We start from the raw sequence: 22,334 nt of genomic DNA on the forward strand, positions 1-22,334 counted from the left end.
ATATCCAATGGGGAGTACCTGCTCAAATATTTTTGGTAATCACCAGCAAGTAGAGTTGCCGGTAATCCGACAGATAAAGGTAATGTAACATGAGACTACTGTGCGAAATTATAATTTCAAGAAGTTTTGTAAATGATATTCAATCTTGTTTTTTAAACTGTTAAATATTATGTTTTTTAAACTGTTAAATATTATGATGGATCTTCATGATCACTTATAAAATAATTTGCAAACTTACTCCCAGTGTTCTTCTTATTACAGTCGCCATCTTGGGGTTTCCATGGTTACATTTGACCAACAATTTGTGAATCATTAAATATTTTATTTAACTGTTATAATATATAATTATGAATAATTAAAGAGTATACTTAACTGTTACAATATATGTCTAGTGTAACTATTTAACGTAAGAACAACTAGAAACAAACATTATATACCATACTGCACAAAGACAACTCAATTATTTTCATTAATTAATATGCCAAAAACACTCGATTCTTTCATTTGACGTGACTGGAAGTACACTTATACCACATTGGTCATATACCTACTTTCATTAATAAAGTTGATACATGTTCTTGAAAACTCAAAAGTAGTAATGGAAATAAGCAAATATAAATACTCGATCACTAACTGTTTGTGTTTTGGCGGCCATCTTGGGCGCTGTCTGCATTTTTCTGCATTTGAATTGTATTGTCTTTATCAATTACCTCAATTTTTCATGTTGTGCATGAATTTGAGTGAATAAATGTGTTGACTTGACTTGACTTTCTCTGCTTCGCATCGGTATTGAACAATATGATTAGCCATTCCAGAAACTACAGACCCCCTGAAAACATTTTGATATATGAAAAATGCTGTTTGCAGACATTCATCATTGATCAGTTTGCCTATCTTTTGCAGTAATACGTACAGTATACGTAATAGGCATGAAATGGCTCAATCTAAAATAATTTACTGAGATACTTTAAAATCTTTAAAACGCAAGAATATCAAATTGAAAATATAAATCGTAATTTAACAAATTTTCAACGATAAACAGGATTCCGTTTTTACCGACTAATACACATCCTCATGTAGTGTCATGTGATACAGTATGTCATGTGATTACCAATGTTATTGTGAAAAAGAAAGTACAAAATGATAAGATTTATGTTTATGTGTATTTTTCTTCGAGGTATTCTTATTTACCCTGTTTTAACTTCTACAGTACAGTATTTATTGTTTTCACAAAACTAAAATGATAATTGTATTTTTTATATAATTTTGGTGTGCAACTAAACTATTAAATAACAGTTGTTTGGGGAAGTAATTCACCTAATTCCTATTAAAAGGATCACTGACATTACGGACAAGACATAACGGACCATATTTGGGGACATAACTGACCATAGTTCGGGACATTACGGACCCTGATTTATAATTTTACTCACATTTTTTTATATATCGTACCATATTTGTAGACAATACGGGCCATGATACATATTTTATCTCACAGTTTGTTTTAATATTATACAGTAACGTACCATATTTCGGGACATTACATTTACAAACCGTGATTTATAAGTCCAGGCTAAACATCATTAAGAAAGAAGTCTGGACGGCATTTTAGAATGACCATTGTTTGGGGTATTCCGGATCTTGGTTAGTTCCGGATCAAGGAAATAAAAAAAAATCAAATATGAAAATTGTGACATTTTTTGTAAACATTAATTGATATTGAAAGTGTTATCTTTTTAAAGAATTCAAGCAATCATTTGTTTAAAAATAGAATAGAATTGTATGGGCATACAATATTGGACGGGAGCGATAACCAGCCATATTTATCGCTCAAGTCACTATATAGTTATCGCCCTTTAATTTTAGAATTTACCTGAAATCGGTCTTGTCCAATTATCATCATATTTTTTTTTCAGAATGAGTATGGTCATAAGTATTTTTATAATCTTGGATAACTTTGAGTTTTTCGAGAGTTAGTCTAAAATAATAGACGTGTTATAAGGGATTCTTCTAATTTCTAACGTCGAGAAGGATTTGCAATATCAAAAATCGTAAAAAAAAATCCGTCAACGTACAATTTGTTTGGACTACCGAGAGTTATCGACCATTAATTAAAGAATTTTCCTTAAATCAGTTTTGTCCGATCAACATCTTTAGAAACATTTTGTCAGATCGACACCAACTTTAGTCGATATGTTTATGAGCACAATGTCTTGGTCTGATTCGATAACCAGCCACGTCATCTAAGTCACTCCAGGGTTATGACCCTCGAATTGACAAAAACTGTGTTTGTTTTCTAAATTTGCATAACGTACAACCAATCATCACCAACTTTGGTATCTTTAAAATAGGTCAGGTGTATTATGCGATTGTTGGGGCTCTGGTTAATATTTTCTAGTAATATATTTTAAACAGTGAAAAATATCAAATTGTTATCTCATTGTCTGAAATAGTGGAATATCATTTTTTATCAATATAAATCACTGGACAGCATATAAGAAATCTCTTTAGTTAATTAATTTATTTAGCAATATGTATAATGATAAATATATATAACTATACCTAGAAATTTAATTTGATGATTTAAGTCTTTGTTCATTTTTCTTCAAATCGCAGGGGCGTGTCAAAACAACGCATATATATACTTTTATTTCCTCCATAGTGCTATGAAGAGCAAAACTACAGCTTATAAATGTACAACAAACAAGTTTACAACATGACAGTTTGCAATTAGAGAAATATTTAAACAACATTCACACTTATATAATTCATTTTCGAGTACATATATTGGAATTTCACAAGAATGGTATTACCAGGCCTGTGCCTATTTCATATTGCTTTATCAATATTTACTTAACTCTATAAGTAAACATAAAGCACAATTTAAAGACCAATATTAAATATACACACTTTAAGACAATATCCACAGTGCATGCATTTCCTAGATACGAAAGCGAAATAGCTAGATAAATTTGCTTAATGAATATCACATCCTTTCTACACATAAATAATATATATAAATAGTCATAACGATATATCAGTTATGATGTGCCAGCATGTCTTGGTTTATAAAATTTCTCAGAAAACTATGTGAACAAGCTGCAAATGAGGTTCACAAGATATAAAGACGTGTTTCTTATGAGGCAATCAACAGCACATTCAATCAGTTCATTGCTCTGTATGACTGGCTTTAACGAAATGAAACTAGCATAATTCAATGGAGTGTCAGAGTTGGTGAGAACATATCTCCACATCAAATGCCGTTTCGGATCATGAGCACTACAGAAGCAAATTCGATGCACAACTAAATTGTCTGTTAATAAATCACAATAAGTGCATTGTCGTATATAGTCCCTTTCAGTTGTTGGGCTAATGATATTCATCATTTGTTTACAAATGAATCCAATAGTATTGCCTTTGTTGGCCAGCAACCAAAGATATGCTGGTTTATTGTCACATAAAAGTTTGGACATTAACTCTCCAGCGTCATCACGCGAGCACAAGTACATCAACTGTCGCCGTTTCTCAGCATAGATTACATGTTTGTTCAATATGGTCTTCCAACATGATTTCGACGGGAATGTACCATAGAATATATAATAACTAATATAATTTATGAGATTATACTTCTGTAAGAGTCTATATATTTCAGGTATGAATCCAAGGCTTTGCTGGTCATAATTAATGAATCTCGCCAGCCTATGATTAAAAACTGTTTTAGCGAGATACGCATTTGGTAAGCGGCATAGCTGTCCTAGGAACTGTAATTTCCTCTTGTCAATACAAGTCTCCACTGATCTAATATCAATTGCACATAGCGCAAAGTCCGTGCTTACTGTGTGCTTTTAGGTATAAATTTAACACAGAACATATGAGATCTCTTTAGTTTGACGATATCGTTTTTGCATAAGTTTGTCCAAAACTCACTGCCAAATAGTCATTTTGGTATAACAACGCTATTGTATATAGTTCTTCATCGCGTTTAGTGAATATGGGTTAAGCCCGCTGTTACAAATTTCTAAGAGTGTACCTCCCAGTTTTCGACATGCGTCGTCGATAAGTTTTGAGGTTGAGAGGAATGCATCACAAGGTGCTTATAGCTATTAACTTCAGATATTATAGTATTTCCAAGTTTAAAGCATCTATTCATTTTAGCACGTCCACGTTCGTTAAAGACAATAACGGAACACTTAGATGCGTTATATTCATAACGCCATCTTTTAGAGTAAAGGTCACATATCCTTAACATATCATTCAGTCCGTTAACAGAAAAGGAAGCTAAAATCATGTCATCTGCTACAGTGATGTTGCCAACTTTCATCCGATATAAACATATACCATGTCCACTGGCTTCCAGCTCTTTAATGAGACCGTTGATATACAGGAGGTACAAAATCGGGGAACTCCGTCCGCCTTGGCGCGTTCCTTGTAGTATATCAAAGTAGGGAGAAAAATAGACCTTGGTTTTTAACAAACCTTTCACGTTTTTATACATTTCGGAGTAAGCAAGAAGTGTTGTTGGGTCTAGCTTGCACTCTGTGATCAGTTTGTACATAATGCCGTCGTGCCAAACGGTATCAAACGCTTTCCGGCCATCCATGGAACACAGGTATACTTTAGAGTGACATTCACGTGCATAAAATATACTTTCACGCAATGTAAACGACGCCATCAGGCAACCGAGTCCGTCTTGAAAACCTCCTTGCTGCTTGTTGATTACATCCATGATTTGTTGTTAAGATCTTGTAAGCACGACAGTTTCGAACAGTTTGAATATTACCGATGACAAAGTGATCGCTCGATAATTATCAGGGTTGTCTTTCTTCTTATTACCTCCCTTGTGTAGTGTTATGATTGTCTCCAATTTGAGTGTGCTCGGAATATGAGCGTGACGCAACATCGCTGATAAAGAAGACAACACTGGAGATATAGAGTCACACGAGTGTTTTAAGTGTTCATAATAAATGTTGTCCGGTCCTGATGCCTTCCCTGATGGACATTCTAAAATAGCCTTGCGGATTTGGCGGGGACACACAGTCGCGTTGGGGTCAGGATGCAAACTTCGAAATTTTTGTTTAAACTTCCGCGGAGACATATTCATGCCACTCTCCGTCAAATTCTGTTTTATTAATAGGCGTATATATTTTTTCAAAGTAATGGCCCCATTCTTGCGTAAGTTGTAGGCGATCACAAACTACAGAACCGTTAAAGTTTATACCCGCCCCAAGGCGGTTAACATTACAACGCCGTCTCCTTATTAATTTCCAAAAGCGTTTTTGGTCGCGTTCAGCTGCATTGTCAAGTTCCATATCAAGTGTCGTTAAATAGGTGTTTACAGATTTTCCGTGAAGTCTTCGAAACCGCCGTTTGGCGTTTTTATAGTCAGCACAGTATTTGTTATTACGACTTCTAGGGCTTCCTTCACTACACCACTTGACACGGCCCTGTGCTACAAAGAATACGCGAAAAATTTCCAGTTTCATGTGTTTTTTTGGAAACTTCCCAAAATTGCCAATATAAACCCTTTTTAGAATTCAACAGGCCCGTTTTGACAACAGCTGTTGCCAGGTAGACCAATTGGTATACTTTTATGTGTATTTACATAACTTTCATGTTCAGAGGTCAGCTGCATGGACAGCCTACGGTTCCTGGCGGTTGGGGACTGGGGCGGGATCCCTTTCTGGCCCTACGACACCCCTATAGAGACTAAAGTAGCTAAACAGATGGCCAAAGTCTCCGAGATGTACCAATCCAGTTTCAACCTCGCCCTAGGGGACAACTTCTACTCCAACGGGGTCACTGATGTAGATGACAAGAGGTTTAAGGTCCACACATACTGTTATTCTGTTGTTAATTATATGCAGTATGCATCATACAGTTTGCGTATACACTAAATTACATTGTTTTCAACGCATCTTGATCAGTATAAAATAATATAACGGTATCGGGATGCACGCATTATTATTTTCAATAGAAATGATCGTAAAGATGAGACGAGTGTATTGGTTAGGATATGTTTTAAAGTTGTTGTTTTTTAAAACAGATAGGTACTTAACTATGAATATACTATTTATACAAATATGTCAAAATATTAACTGAGTATACCTTGTTAGATTTTTTTAACACGTTTATAGATGTATATATTCATAATTTGTTGCCAGGAAACTTTTGAGGACGTATATCACTATGATTCCCTGATGAATCCCTGGTACATCGTGGCCGGAAATCATGATCATTATGGTAACGCTTCTGCCCAGATAGCTTATACCAAAAGGTCAGAGCGTTGGTGAGTGAATCGGAGGCTGCTGTAGCTATTTATTTTAACACGTTCTTGAAGTAATGACTGATGTCGGATTGAGATGCCGCGAGATTTTGCTCCTTGTGGTCCGTCTCAGCCAGCCGCCGTAACTTCTTGGAGGAGATACTGACACCTGCATAGAAACTGTCACAATATTAACACATCTGAATGCTTCTTGAACCACATACAGAATTAAAACTGAAGTATGTTTTACAAACAAAACGGGGAGTGAAAATCTCTCGATCATTGAAATCTGCTGAATATTACATATAGATAACCAAACTATTTGGTACTGACACACAATATATATAAATTTAACCAAAGTGAATAATACATCTGCAGTTGGAACATTTTTTTTCAGGAACTTCCCGAATTCTGGAGGGGGAGTTGCCGACATATGCTTGAAGCGGTGCTGCTGTGTGGTAACACTAACGATGACGTTATATGATCTACTTTTTCAGGAACTTCCCAGACTACTACTACTCCCTAAATTTCAAGATCCCTGGAGGGGACGGGGTCGACATTATCATGATTGATACAGTGCTACTGTGTGGTAACACCGACCATGACATTGTCGGAGATCAACCACATGGCCCCGAGAATGTCAAGGTCGCCGAGGATCATTGGGCGTGGTTGGATACACAGCTGAAGTCGTCTAAGTAGGATATGACACAAGCATGGTTAATTTCAATTGCCTAAATTATTAGGCTGATGTTTTCAACTATCATTTCTATACATTGTTGTTCTAGACAAGATTTATATGCGCCTTTTCACAATATGTCAATAAAGTATAATGATTTTAAATGAATAGGGAAGGCATCATTATTATAGTGCAGGTAATGAATTAATTACTAAACATATTTAAATGTTTTAAAAAAAGTTTTAAACACGATGCCCACATCATGAATGTGCAGCCCTGAATAAAATACATCTTGCTAAATTAAGTTCTTGCAACGATTTAAAGGAACACGACCATGACTGTTTCAGAGCCGAATACCTGTTAGTTGCTGGTCATTTTCCGGTCTACTCTATAGCGGAACACGGACCTACAAAGTGTCTTACAAATAGGCTTAAACCCATGTTGAACAAATATAACGTGACTGCCTACTTCTGTGGACACGACCATAACCTCCAGGTAACTTACTTTTGTACTAATTTATTAAATAAGGTTTTTAGATTATGTTGTACCAATGGGCCGTCATGCAGTAGGGATTCGTCAACGATTCGTCTGCACATCAAAAGACAGGGTCACACTTCTAGGCGATGGCCTTGTTTTTCGCGTTTGGACTACATAACTTTGCCATGCAAAAAGAGATTTTAAACAAATTGGCACAAAAATTGTTCATGCCAAGGCGATGTGTCGCGTACAAGACTCTGGTCTGTGCATCAAAGATCAAGGTCAACCCTAAAGATCGTTGGTTAAAATGCCTGTATTTTGGCTTATCCAGGCTATAACTTTGTCATGCATTGGAGGATTTTAAATTACGTTTGTGGAAAAAAGGTCAAGGTTGCATTTAAGGGCCAATTGTCGAAAGTCCGTGTATTTTGGCTTATCCGTCCTGTATTTTGGCCATACATAAGATAATTTTGAAATAATTTGGCACAAATGTTCATCATGACTAGAAAATGTGCCGCATATAAGAGCCATTATATATAGGTCATAGGTCAAGGTCACACTTTAGGATCATTGGGCAAAGTGTCTTGTATTTTGGATTGTTCCAGCTGTAACTTGGCCATGGATTGGGGGACTACATTCCTGTCCGTAGGTTAAAGGTCATGGTCACACATAAAGGTCATATTGGTAAAAAATCCTTCTTTCTTCTCATGCAAGAATGTTACTTAGTCATGAATTTGAGGAATTCGGAATAACTTGGCTCACATTTTCACCATGACATGACTGTGTGTCATCAGCAACACTCATGTTTGTATGTTATAAATCGAGGTAACATTAAACGTCAAAATGGGTCATATAAGAGTTTTCCCTCTCCATTTGTATTCTTATCCATCACCTATTTAATTTTCCCAAAATTCCTTCTCTTTTTGCAAAAATATTAAACATCTCGTTTTCGTCGCATTGCGGTGTTTCTAGTTTTAGCTTAGTTTTGTACAGACAACTAAGCATATATAAACCACACCGAGATCCATTATCACAAACATACAGACGTGAACCATCGAGTCCCATTATCACAAACATACAGGCGGAACCATCGAGTCCCATTATCACAAACATACAGACGTGAACCATCGAGTCCCATTATCACAAACATACAAGCGTGAACCATCGAGTCCCATTATCACAAACATACAGGCGGAACCATCGAGTCCCATTATCACAAACATACAAGCGTGAACCATCGAGTCCCATTATCACAAACATACAAGCGTGAACCATCGAGTCCCATTATCACAAACATACAAGCGTGAACCATCGAGTTCCATTATCACAAACATACAGACGTGAACCATCGAGTCCCATTATCACAAACATACAGGCGGAACCATCGAGTCCCATTATCACAAACATACCGACGTGAACCATCGAGTCCCATTATCACAAACATACAGGCGGAACCATCGAGTCCCATTATCACAAACATACAAGCGTGAACCATCGAGTCCCATTATCACAAACATACAAGCGTGAACCATCGAGTCCCATTATCACAAACATACAGACGTGAACCATCGAGTCCCATTATCACAAACGTACAGACGTGAACCATCGAGTCCCATTATCACAAACATACAAACGTGAACCATCGAGTCCCATTATCACAAACATACAGACGTGAACCATCGAGTCCCATTATCACAAACGTACAGACGTGAACCATCGAGTCCCATTATCACAAACATACAGACGTGAACCATCGAGTCCCATTATCACAAACGTACAGACGTGAACCATCGAGTCCCATTATCACAAACATACAAACGTGAACCATCGAGTCCCATTATCACAAACGTACAAACGTGAACCATGGAGTCCCATTATCACAAACATACAGACGTGAACCATTGAGTCCCATTATCACAAACATACAGGCGAAATCTTATCGAGTCCCATTATAACAAACGTACAGACATGAACCATCGAGTCCCATTATCACAAACATACAGACGTGAACCATCGAGTCCCATTATCACAAACGTACAGACGTGAACCATCGAGTCCCATTATCACAAACATACAAACGTGAACCATCGAGTCCCATTATCACAAACATACAGACGTGAACCATCGAGTCCCATTATCACAAACGTACAGACGTGAACCATCGAGTCCCATTATCACAAACATACAGACGTGAACCATCGATTCCAATTATCACAAACATACAGGCGAAATCTTATCGAGTCCCATTATCACAAACATACAGGCGGAACCATCGAGTCACATTATCACAAACATACAGGCGGAACCATCGAGTCCTATTTTTACAAACATGCAGGCGTGAACCACACTTACTTATTGTACATGCCGTGTGCTCTATTACTGGAATTCTGGGAATTTAAACTAATATTACATACTTGTTTATTTTATCTATAGCATATAAGTAGCTCGGAGAGCGGGTGGACGGTCGACTACTTTGTTAGTGGGGCCGGAAATATCGTGGAAGACAACAAAAGTCACGAACGGGATATTCCCGCCGGAAGTCTCAAGTTTTTCTGGGCGAAGCTTATTGATCTCGGAGGCTTTGCCGTCGTGGAGGCTACGTCTAAGAATATGACAATGAGCTTTGTAGATGGCTTTGGCAGCACACTGTACTCTTACACGATGTATTCTAGAAAGAGTTGAAAGAGTATTCTGAATACCAGAGTACCTGTTGCTTCGAATATGAACTATTTTCAGAAGTGTTCTTGTTTTCAGGTAACATTCAATACTAATTATTATAAACACGTTAGAATTGTGCCCCACTGGAACCTTTTTATTGATCAATGACAGATCTTCATTGTCTGACCATAAATCATTATCCCACAAAACGGTGGGTAGACCTTTATAAACTCAACAACAACAACAACAACAAGGGTTAGTGTAAGCCTTCAGAGCACAGTGGATACAACACTGAACTGCAATTTTAGCGACACCGGTTCGAACCCGGTCTCCGACTCGATTTTTTTTTTTACATTTTTGGATTTGTTTTTACAATTATAATATCAAAGCGTAAAACATTTTATCAACAATGATAATTGTCCTGAAATTCGTTACAGAAAAACACTTTTTTGGCGCCAATCTGGTACGTGTATGTATTTGCTGTTATGTTATGTAGTTATCGTATTCCATAAAATAATCAAAGTGCTGAAAGCACTGATGGACTAGGGCTTCATTTTAGGGGAATGTTGATAACCATGTTCTAAGCATTAAACAAATCGGCTCACATCACAAGGGGTCACTGTTTAATGGGCTAGCTTAAACTTTAGACTAAAACTGCTTGCAAGCTGCAAAGGAAATTTTAAAAGTGTGGGTAGAGGGAGGGGGGTGGGGGCTAAAGTGTTTAATCAGATAAAGTCATAGTTCTTTTGAAAATCTCAATGTCGTTAGATCAGACCTAAACAAATTAATTTACGTGGTTGGCGTATGTTAACCAAAGTACACATACTTGTTTAATTTGATCAAATCATTTTATATCAAAGGTTTGTTATTTGCAGTTTCAGAGAAGATTTTCAATGATGTAATTATATCCTATATAGAAAACCTGTCACCTCTTTTTCAGGGGAGCTTTAAACCACAGGGCCATACTTTGGATAATATTTGTAAAAGACATCAATAAATGCAACAGTAGGCCATTCTTGTATTGTCCTCTGTCTCTGTCCTGATAGCTCCCTATCTCAACAGTTGCAAATGGTTGTAGGTTCATGATTCTCCTGGTCATTGGTCATACAGATGTTGAATGTAGAATCAAGAAGCTTTCATTTCAGGCACTCCGAATTGAATAGAACTGTAACATTTGGAGTGCCTAGAATTTGTAAGATTCCTAGGCAACATGTATCAGGTGTTGCAGTACATTTACTTTACTACAAATACTTTTACCCGTCCTTGTAAATCTAAAAAAACTTTCATTTCACAAAAGTAGTTCATATATTAAACTATAATAAGGTTGCTAAATCAGGGTTGAATAATTCTGATATCTAGATGTGCCTTTAATTGCAGCAATTTAATGTCCAACTCATGATGTCAATTGAGCTGGTTAAGCAATACTGCATTTCCTTGGTGTGCATTATATACTTGAATAAACAAACAGTTTTTGCGTTGGAAAGTACAATGTATTGACAATGTTACATGCAATTTTCTTGACCTGACTCCATCCAAGCCTTAAATCTTAGATCAACATGTACTTGGGGCTATGTGTTTTATCAATGAGAACTATAAATTATGTTCAATTTAGTGCCACTTATGATATATCATTCCGAATACAAAAACACTAGCATTTTCTTTAAAACCACTAGCATTAATATCCTATGTTATGATAAAACCATTGCCAAGGTGGTAATTTGAAAACACTAGATATTTTATCTGGTCAGGGTTTGACATAGTCTTTCTAGGCAGCTGGAGTTGTTTTGCAGTTACTTTGAAAATCTTCAAAAGCTAAACTGATCAAGACTGGAGCAAAATCCTCACAATACCGAAAGGGATTTTAAAGACTTACGAGATCATTCTCATATCACCAATACCATTAGTTTTTATCTACAAACTTAAGTCAACATAAAAATGTTTTACATTAGTTTTGCAATGAATAAAACATATTGCAATAGCATAGCAATCAAGGCTAAACATGAGATTTCAACATTTTCCAGATAAACAATAAATAAGTTTACTTAATATTTTCTCGATACTTACACAAACTGGAAAATGGTCTCTTTTTGAATACTTCACATATTTCATGGCTTTCATCATTCAAACTAACATTTCGCTTGTTATTTCGATATTCAATGATTTGGTAAACATTCATAAATGATGGTTAAAATTAAGATTCATACTAATCATGCCTACCAAAAACACCTGACTGACCAATGAGAATCCAATTTCGGCAGGGCTTATTGGTGGTTCAGTGAAATCAACCATGACCTCCCACAATCTGCACTGATCAACAGTAAATGCATTGTTTCCATTGTTCTTATTATCATAAAGTTAGAAAACAACTGCAGTGAATAAAATTTATTCCTTATCACTGAGAGAAAGTTTAGAATGAACGAAGCCGACGGTTACATTTAGTGGGATATCATATCCTACAAATGTATTCATCATTTTATGTAACCGTATTTAGTATAAATGTTAAAGTTTTGAAAGTCTAAAAAGTTTCAATTTTTGTATATTTTGTGCTTCATTTAATTTCATTGAAATTTGTTTTTCTTAGTGTTCAATCCCAAGCATACTTGTTCACATTTAAGTGCAAGAAAAGACTCTAAATTATGATCTGAATAAATTTTTATATTAATGTTAGGTCACATAAAAGATAAACAATGTATTGTGCTTTTTAAAAATAACAGTTTTTCATCTGTTTAAAATTATTTCAAATGCTGTGCATTGAAATTTGATTATGAGTTTAAACTATGACAGGAATAATTCAAGGGAATGTTGTTTTTTTGTGATTTCTAGCATTTAAATTGTCTGAATCGCATGAATATTTATAAATTACGTAAGGTACTGACTATTCTCAAATTGGTCACACTTGTTGAACTTTGTACTGTCTTCTTTTTGTCTGTCTCAAATTTAATACAGCATTTGCTTCACCTGTTGTTAATTAAAGGGACTGTACACCAGAATGGCACCAAAAAAGTTGGATATTTTCTTTAACGAATCTAAGGACATTTTTTTAATAAACTATTTTACTCTTTGATATCGTTATTGTAAATAAAATACCAAAATGTAAAAACAATGCAGTGCAGTGTCGAATCCACTATGATATGAAGACTGGGTGAAATTTCCAGATATATACCTAACTCGCTTAAATCACGTAATAACATCAACGGCAGATTACGCATAAGGAATGAATTATACTCGGTAGACATACAATGTACTTAGTAATCTTTTTTTAATGGAAAAACACGAAATAACTGCTATTAATAAATCATTTGTAAACTATGTGCATCATCAGTTAGTAAGTTTCAATGCATTAATTCGGTACACATCGATACCAAGTTAATGTCAGGTTTCTATAAAAAAGAAAGTTTTTTTCTTTTTCATTATTAACTGAGTACAGCCCATTTAAAATGTACCTTATAATGTCTGTGACTTATCAAATATTTAATAGTAATGGTCTGCAACCAAGATTTGTTTGAATTATCAAGGTTTCAAACTGCATTGTGTATGCGATTGGAAAGCTAATCTTGAAAGCTCCCTTAGTATAATTTTTAAAACATAACATAGACCCTGCAAGGTACTCATATTTGGATGATTCATAAAGATTTGCACAGTTATTTATGTATAATTGCATTTATTGATACAGGTTACCTTTTTCAAATCTATGACTTAGATTGCAAAGTATTCTTATATAAATAAATATATATTCTTAACTTCTAATAAGTAATTAGTTAATTTGTCAACTGCGCACCAAAACACTGAATCTGTATGTATACGCAAGCTTATGCATCAGTCAATTAATTGTAATTGATCTGATGGCAAAGTCCCCACCAAATCCCCCCAGCACCCAAGGGACATTAGGTTAAGTCACATCCGCACTGTATTTTCCACGAAGACCCGATACTGCGGGGCCACCTGAAAGGTAAAAACACGGCCCATTTCCCCGGTATACCCCCGGATGTGGGGGCCCTGGTTACAATTGACTGGTGCATGATGATCCACAGTAATCCAATCTCATGCCAAGACGATTTCTGGTCTGACATCTCCAGGTAAGTTATTCTTAAGCATAAAAAAGCCTGGACAGCATTTGAGAAAGACTGTTGTGAGGTTAAATCTTCATTACTTCACTATGCCACAACATTGGGTGATTACTGATTTTCATTCTTGGCGAGGAAACAAAAAGTGAGCTCAAAGCGTCTTCAGAAAAAGAACTTTATGCACCAGTCAAATGTAACCACGCCCGCTCCCCCCCCCCCTCCAGGTCTGGGGAATATTTTGACTTTCAGTCCAACCAATTCCCTATAAAATCCCTGCCCTACCCTGCGGGAACGAACTGGTGGTAAAATCCCTGCCAAATAACCTCGCACCCCAAGGATCTTAGGTAAGGGTAATTCCCCGCTATATTTTGCGGGAAGACAAAACCACCGCAATCATCAGGCACTGCGGGGACATCGCTGAAAGGTGAAAACACTGCCCTTTTCCCTAGTATACCCCGAGGGGGTGGTAACAATTGACTGGTGCATAATAAGAGTAGAAATCAAAAGTGAGCAGGCAAATGGCGATGGTTTATCACACAATGTCATTGAACAAAATGTACTTACACTGAGAATGGCTCCAAGACATTTCTATGCACATAAGTAAACACTCATCATATTCATAAGCCAGATGCTATGCACAGATTCATACATTTGGCTTCATTTAAAATGAAACTTTATAAATAAGTATGCGCATATTTGATATTTCTTTATCTCCATTTTGCAAAATTGAAATCACATGATTTTATCAAACGAACTTGTATTGCTTGAAATTCTACGTGTCAAATAAAACATGCTATCCACGGTAAGATGACAATAAATCCGTTTGATGGTGGTAATCATTCAATGGCGACTTTATTGATAAATTTCAATATAACACGTATAAAATTCACATCATCAGCATCCGGAAGTAGTGATAACATGTACATGTGTGAATCATTCGACTGCTCTGATCAGAGTGAATGAGTCAATACAGTAGACTGGTACCCGAATTTACTTTTCCTCAAGAACACAAGTTATAACGTTATACAGGTACGCGGCATATGGTTTTTTATTTTACATTAATAGTATTTAAACAATCAATACCAAAAATCATGTTGTATTTAAAAAAGTGCTGAGTGACATGCAATGATTAGTTAAAAAATAAACTTTGTATTTAAAAAGAAAATGTCACGGCAACATGCAAATTATGTCGAAAAAAAAAATAGCCCTGTAAATAAATTAATACCAACATTCTATACAAAGGATAACAATACTTTTTAAAAAAAACAACAACAAATATCTTGGCTGTTTACTATTTAGACCGCAAGCTTGATTCGTTTTACGTACCCACAAGACATTTCGAATGCGCGACGGGCACCGTGGTTAGCTGATACTGGTCTCTTTTCGGATAAAAGAGAAAGCGGCTACCAGTCTATCAATCAAGAGCTTTGAACGGAAAATGTCGATGAGTACTTTTCCAATATGTTCATATTCTTATTGCATTTAATCTGACCGTATGCAAGAACATTCATGTAGTTAACCCGATTAACTCACTCGCTACGTACCCATTTCTTGTGCTTCATTAAAAGGAACTTACAATTAGCTTGTCTTGTTAGGAGAACTATTTTTATTGGATGTTTTCATTGTAATCAGTTCTGGTACTACTTTGATTATTCAAATTTGCTAACGGCAATCCAATCAAAATACAGCGTATGAATACATTACGTCAGTGAACCCCCAGATTCGGCTAGAAAATGCAGACATCGCGATTACGGCTATGAACTAGGCCACAAGTGCCCTAGTCCAAAAATAGTTTAAACACTGCTTCGTGAAGTACTACCAAACTGGAAAGCGGAATGTTTTTTATAGACGCTGGTGTAACATGACTCATCTTAACATTTCAACGTTTAAAATTGTAATGTTGTGAGCATAGAAGCTCCGCCTATATATGCAAATCAGTAAACGCCTTGCGAAGGCGCCAAGGCGGAACCCCTAGAAGTATCAGAGAGGCAGTATGATTCAGACTATTGATGCACTCACATGTAATACACTTGTATAATAAATGTAGTAAAACTTTAAGTGTCTTTATTACATACCTACATTGAAACACAACAATGGCGACGAGGATAAAAGTGTAAAACACATGAAAAGCGGATTAACTGTGTAAAAAAAACCTGTGCTGTGTAATTAATTAGAAGGATTGATTATTGACCAAAAATGGCTCAATGATTACCAGTTTTCCCATCATTCAATGTCACTGAAACAGCAGTGGACAGTCGCTGGATGAAGTGGTTAGGTCGACTAGAAATCATGCTAGTTGGCATGGATGTCAAGGACGCTAAACGCAAAACAGCGTTACTTTTGCACTACGCTGGTGAAGATGTTTATGACATTTTTACAGTTTTTTGCACCTAAGAAAAGTATTGAATTCGAAGTGTACAAGTTTCGACAGGCAAAGCAAGAATCTCACGAAAACTTGGACAGTTTCCACAGAAAGCTTGGAAAACACTGCGACTTTGCAAATACAGGCAAGGAAATTAAGTCACAAATCATACAAGGCTGTACGTCAACAAGACTAAGGCGCAAAGCGCTCAGATCAGAAATGTCTTTAGATGAAATATTCAAAGAAGCGCGATCTCTAGAATTGTCCGACAAAACGCAAGCGAGATAGAACAATCAGCCAACCACAACAACAGTTACAACACCTATGCAATCCGGCAAAAGCAAAAACCAAACCGTTGTCAACGACAGTCTACCAGCACTAAATACCGTCAGTCGCAACAGAAAACACGATGCTGTAGAAACTTTGGTAAGGAGTATCCGCACATGAATGGCCAACGTCCCGGCAAAATATGTATTTTTTGCAAGAAAAAGAATCATTTTGAGCTTGTTTGTCGTTCAAAGCGCAAACAGTCAAAGCCAGTGCATACAGTAGGTACCGATACATGTTCAGACATTGAAATTTCGGACAATGATAAAAGCAGAAACGAATTTTCGTTTGGACTCGCAATAAATTCAAATAAGCCAGACATATCCTGCAAGCGACCTACGATCAAAGTCAAAGTCGAAGGTCATGCCCTAAAAATGCTCGTAGACACAGGGTCATCGTAAGCGTCATTGATGAACAAGCATACAACGCCATGAAGCCGAAGCCAAAATTAAACAAAACGGATACGAAAGCATACGCATATGGTTCAACTGAAGCGGTCAAAATTATGGGCCAGTTAATTTCAAGCAAGGATAGAAACCCCAGACAATTTTACGACAGCCATGATATTATTTTATGCGACCGTTTGGGTGCGCGGCATTGTGCGCCTCACACCCGCAACACGACATTGCGTGTGTCTGCCACATAACGTTACTCCGACAAAAAGGAACGTGCAGCGCCATTTTGATTTCACTTTTTTATTCTAGTAACAAATAACAAAGTATTATGAATAGTTTAAATTAAATATAGAAGTCTAATTATTAACTCATTCAATTGAATTAAGTCACTTAGAATTTTCACACAGTTTAAGATGCACACAAAGTAAAGCACAAAGTTTTACACATAGAGAAATAGAGTATAATGTCTTTCACAAAGTTACACAAAGTTGTTGCACTATTGATTATTAAATCATCACTATTTTAATGAATACATGTATGTGTTTATATACTCCTTAAATGTGATACAGAATTTGATAAAATATGACAGGTGATGAATGTGATTATCAAAAAATCAAAATATTATCTTCAAGCAAAATAATGACATAATAATGTCAATTACTGAAAGATCATTAAATGATTATTTGGACCCTGTCTCAAACTTAGAGATGTAAGAAGTGATAATTATTACTTATGTGTCCTAAATGAAATATCTCAGTATTTGAGGAAATGCCATTAATATCTAATTATGATCTCCTGCATAATTACAATTATGTTTTTATGTGTTAAAAATCGAACATTTAGTAGGCTGAAAATGAGCGGCATAATAATACGTAACGAAAGGAAACAGTGGCAATCTGCTATCATACTCTACATCAGTGTCATTGCAAGTCGTTACAGAAATATATTCAATTACAAGCAAAAGTGAAATATGTGACAAATTCCCCAAAGGTTTTCACAGGCATTGGGAAATTGAAAGGCACACAAATTGAGTTATTTGTAGACAAAACAGTTCAACCCGTTGTGCAACCACATAGGAGAATACCCTTTCACCTTCGAAAACAGGTGGAAATTGAACTCAAAAGGCTCGAAGACATGGATATAATCGAAAAAGAAGATGGACCAACAGCCTGGGTATCACCGAAACCGAAGAACAAAAACAATAAAAACCGTACGTGTGTAGACATGCGCCTTCCTAACGAAGCCATTAAAAGGACTCGACATATTATACCAACAATTGACGATCTAATTGTGGACTTAAATGGTTAAAAAATATTCTCAAAATTGGATTTAAATCACTGATACCATCAACTTGAAATCTCAAAGAAATCACGCAACATAACCACATTCACTACACATGTTGGCCTAAGACGTTACAAAAGACTAAACTTTGGATTAACATGTGCATCAGAAGTTTTCCAAAATGCAATACGGACCTCACTTGAAGGACTTGAAGGTGTACAAAACATCAGCGATTACATAATCGTGTATGGCAGTTCGCAGGAGCAACACGACAGTAGACTGGCAGCTGCCTTACGACGTCTACATGAAAAAGGCCTCACACCGAACAAACAGAAATGTGAATTCAACAAGAAAACACTTGAATTCTTCGGCTATATTTTCAGTGAAATAATAAAGAACACACCTGCTCCACAAAACTCATCAGAAGTACGAAGCTTCCTCGCAATGACAAACTATGTGTCAAGATTCATACCAAACTACTCAACAACGACAGAACCTTTGCGAATGCTCGTGAAGAAAGATGTCAAATTCGTTTGGGAAGAAAGACAGCAAAAGCTTTTGACAAGCTCAAATCGGACCTAAGCAGTGAAACTGTAATGACATGTTTTGATCCAAAACTGACAACACAAATTGTTGCAGACGCAAGCCCCGTAGGCATAGCAGCTATCATGCTGCAAGGAGGGAAAGTAGTTAGCTATGCAAGCAAATCATTGACAGATATCGAAAAAGGTACTCTCAGACCGAAAAAGAAAACTTAGCTATCGTATGGGCTATTGAACACTGGCATATATACCTTTTTGGACACAAGTTCACCGTCGTAACAGACGCAAAAGCGCTTGAACACATACAAAAACCTGAAGTCCAAGCCGCCAGCCAGGCTCGAACGGTGGCGAGTGAAAATGCAAGCCTATGATTTTGATGTCATATACAGGCCAGGTTAATCAAACATGTCACACTACCTAAGTAGGCACCCTGGTGTCACAAAGACAAAGACTCAAGCAAGCAACGCAGGAAAAATTGCTGAAGAATACCTGTCATTTATTACGTACCATGATGTTCCAAAAGCGATGACGTTGCAGGACATAATCAATGAGACAAGCCGTGACAACGACCTACAACAGCTGATGCAGAACGTCAGACAGTCCTCGTGGAAATCAAATTACAAAACCAATACGGTACTAGATACACGTACACGTGCGAAAAATGAACTGACAGTTGGGACGTTCGAAAACGGCGAAGTTCTCTTGCATGGAAATAGAATCGTGTTACCTAAACAGTTGCAACAGAAGCCTGTTTCAATAGCACACGAAGGACACCAAGGAATAGTTAGGACAAAACAACTATTGCGCGAAAAGGTGTACTTTCCAAAAATGGACAAAATGGTTGAGGACTTGTGTAACAGTTGTATTCCCTGTCTCGCAGCAACTGATAAAAACTCCAGGGAACCACTTCAAATGACTGAAATGCCAAAACAGGCATGGGATTCAGTGAGCATTGATTTCTGTGGACCATTTCCTGATGGAAAATATCTTCTTGTTTTGATTGATGACTTTTCAAGATTCCCAATTGTTGAAATAATAACATCTCTTAATGCAAAATCAGTTATTGAGAAGCTTGACAAAATATTCTCAGAATATTAAATGCCTAAAGTACTGAGAACTGACGATGGACCGCCGATGAATAGTGCAGACTTTCAAAACTTCAGAACAAATTGGTTTCAAACACCGAAAATTAACTTCTATCTGGCCTCTAGCAAACGGAGAATGCGAGCGTTCCATGAAAACAATTGGAAAAGTAATTCGCGCAGCAAAAACTAAAAAAACAGATTGGCGCACAGACATGCATTCGTACGGAAATATAAAGCTACAAAACATGCGACTACAAAATACAGTCCAGCAGAATTATTATTTGGAAGACAGATTAGAATAAAATTACCATTTGCACCATCGAAACCTTCAAAGAAAAATGAGCAAGTCAAAGCTCGTGAAAATGACGCAAATCAAAAAGCTAAAATGAAATCGTATGCGGACGCAAAACGGCATGTAAAGCCGGCAACATTTAACGTTGGCGACACTGTACAACAAAAAATAAGCAAGTTCTCCACACCTTTCGACAGTCAGCCATATAAAATTACAAAGATAAACGGTTCGATGATAACAGCGAAAAGAGAAAACAAGTCAATCACCCGCAATTCGTCCTTTTTTAAGCTGATAAGGCTACACGACTCCGACAGCGAGGACGACTTAGACGACTTCTTCCGTCCTGGCACTGTACGTGCGGGCGAACAAGAGCCTTCACAACCGAGACGTTTATCGCGAAATCGAAACCCCCCAGAACGTTTCCAAGACTTTGTGCAAAAGTGATTTATAGTGAAAAGGCATAATAATCCCTTTATGAATTTGGATTAATTTACAATATGTTTGCGCATTCTTTTTTTATGTTTAAGAAATGGAATATTCGTTAACTTTATGTTTATACTTGTGTACATATAATTTTAATTCATGACATTTTGATGCTAGTGCAAATCTCTTAATATGTTTCAGTGTAAAAAAAAAGAACAAAAGTAAGATCAGATGATCTATATACCGATTCTAATGACCAGTCTAAATTCATTGAACAGAAAACTGACTTACCTGGAATTCTTTGGAATTTACAATCCTGCCAGAGACATGCTTTTAATCCCAGAAAACGACCAGTGTAATTACAAACAGACAATTTGTTTTCAAAACTTTGTGGCGAATCAAGCAATTAGTGCTCGCCGATGCCATAAATCTGACACTGTTGGACATTAGCTCTATCTGACACTGGCCATAATGCCACATTTCATAAACTGCCAGAACATTAACTACTCTCCTAATGAATTGACTACCATGTGGTTAAATGTTAATGATTGATAATGTTTTTAATATTAAACTAATCTTTGGCAGATGTTGAAAGTTTAAATCTGAGAAAAGATGGGATGTAATGTTGTGAGCATAGAAGCTCCGCCTATATATGCAAATCGGTAACCACCCTGCTAAGGCACCAAGGTGGAGCCCCTGGAAGTATCAGAGAGGCGGTATGATTCAGACTATTGTAACGTGCCGGGGCTTACTTTCAAATGGTTATATATATATATAAGATTTTCCTCTTTGGCTATTTTGCCAAATAATTTGCACTAATGATTATTTAAAATGATTGGATAGTGAAAACAATTATCGTTCAATCAATGATAAATCAACAAAGATTTGAATATTTACAGTTTTCATATACGCACATATTAAATTATCTTACTTTTTCGATATCCCTAGCTTTCCACTTAAAAACTGTTCTAATAGTATTATGTCAATGTACGGTAAGGACTTTTGAGTTTACTTTCATTACTTCTATTGTTAAGGAGGCGCTTTTCTATTTAATATTCTCTGGTTCACAGTTTATACCATACTTATATCTATATTAATATAGATAGTTCGGTATAAACCCCTAGGGAATTAACATGTATATTTGCCGCTAGGACAAATAGTGTTTAACCCCTATTAGAGACAATAAATATAGTACACCTTGTCTTATCCAGTTGTTGCTCTCGCAGAAGCCAGCACAAGAATGAATAAAACCCGCTGGTTTGCTGTATTTATACCCACGATATTACGTGACCACATTGGACGGTCCTAACCAGTTGGAATAGTCCATTTTCAACGTTAAGTCTTTTTCATAGGGGGTTTCGCCTTATATTTTCATATTTTCAGAAAACAACATTATTATAATAAATCGCTGTTCGCACCATGATTATTATTATTCAACCATCTTATTTCAATTTACGATCAAGTTGTATCATTAGCTGTTGTTTTTATTG

General features: G+C 36.4%; 1 protein-coding gene across 1 annotated transcript; it reads left to right on the forward strand.

Annotated features, from left to right (window-relative positions):
* Positions 1-1,081: 1,081 nt before the first annotated feature.
* On the forward strand, positions 1,082-13,813 carry LOC128213096 (tartrate-resistant acid phosphatase type 5-like). Its single transcript, XM_052918623.1, has 6 exons — positions 1,082-1,177; positions 5,620-5,825; positions 6,162-6,286; positions 6,760-6,957; positions 7,286-7,433; positions 9,849-13,813. The coding sequence occupies exons 1-6, from the start codon at positions 1,141-1,143 to the stop codon at positions 10,095-10,097; spliced, it is 963 nt and encodes a 320-aa protein (XP_052774583.1). The 5' UTR covers positions 1,082-1,140; the 3' UTR covers positions 10,098-13,813.
* Positions 13,814-22,334: the final 8,521 nt, after the last annotated feature.

The sequence above is a fragment of the Mya arenaria genome, chromosome 13 (assembly GCF_026914265.1).
Source record: "Mya arenaria isolate MELC-2E11 chromosome 13, ASM2691426v1".
Lineage (NCBI taxonomy): Eukaryota > Metazoa > Mollusca > Bivalvia > Myida > Myidae > Mya > Mya arenaria.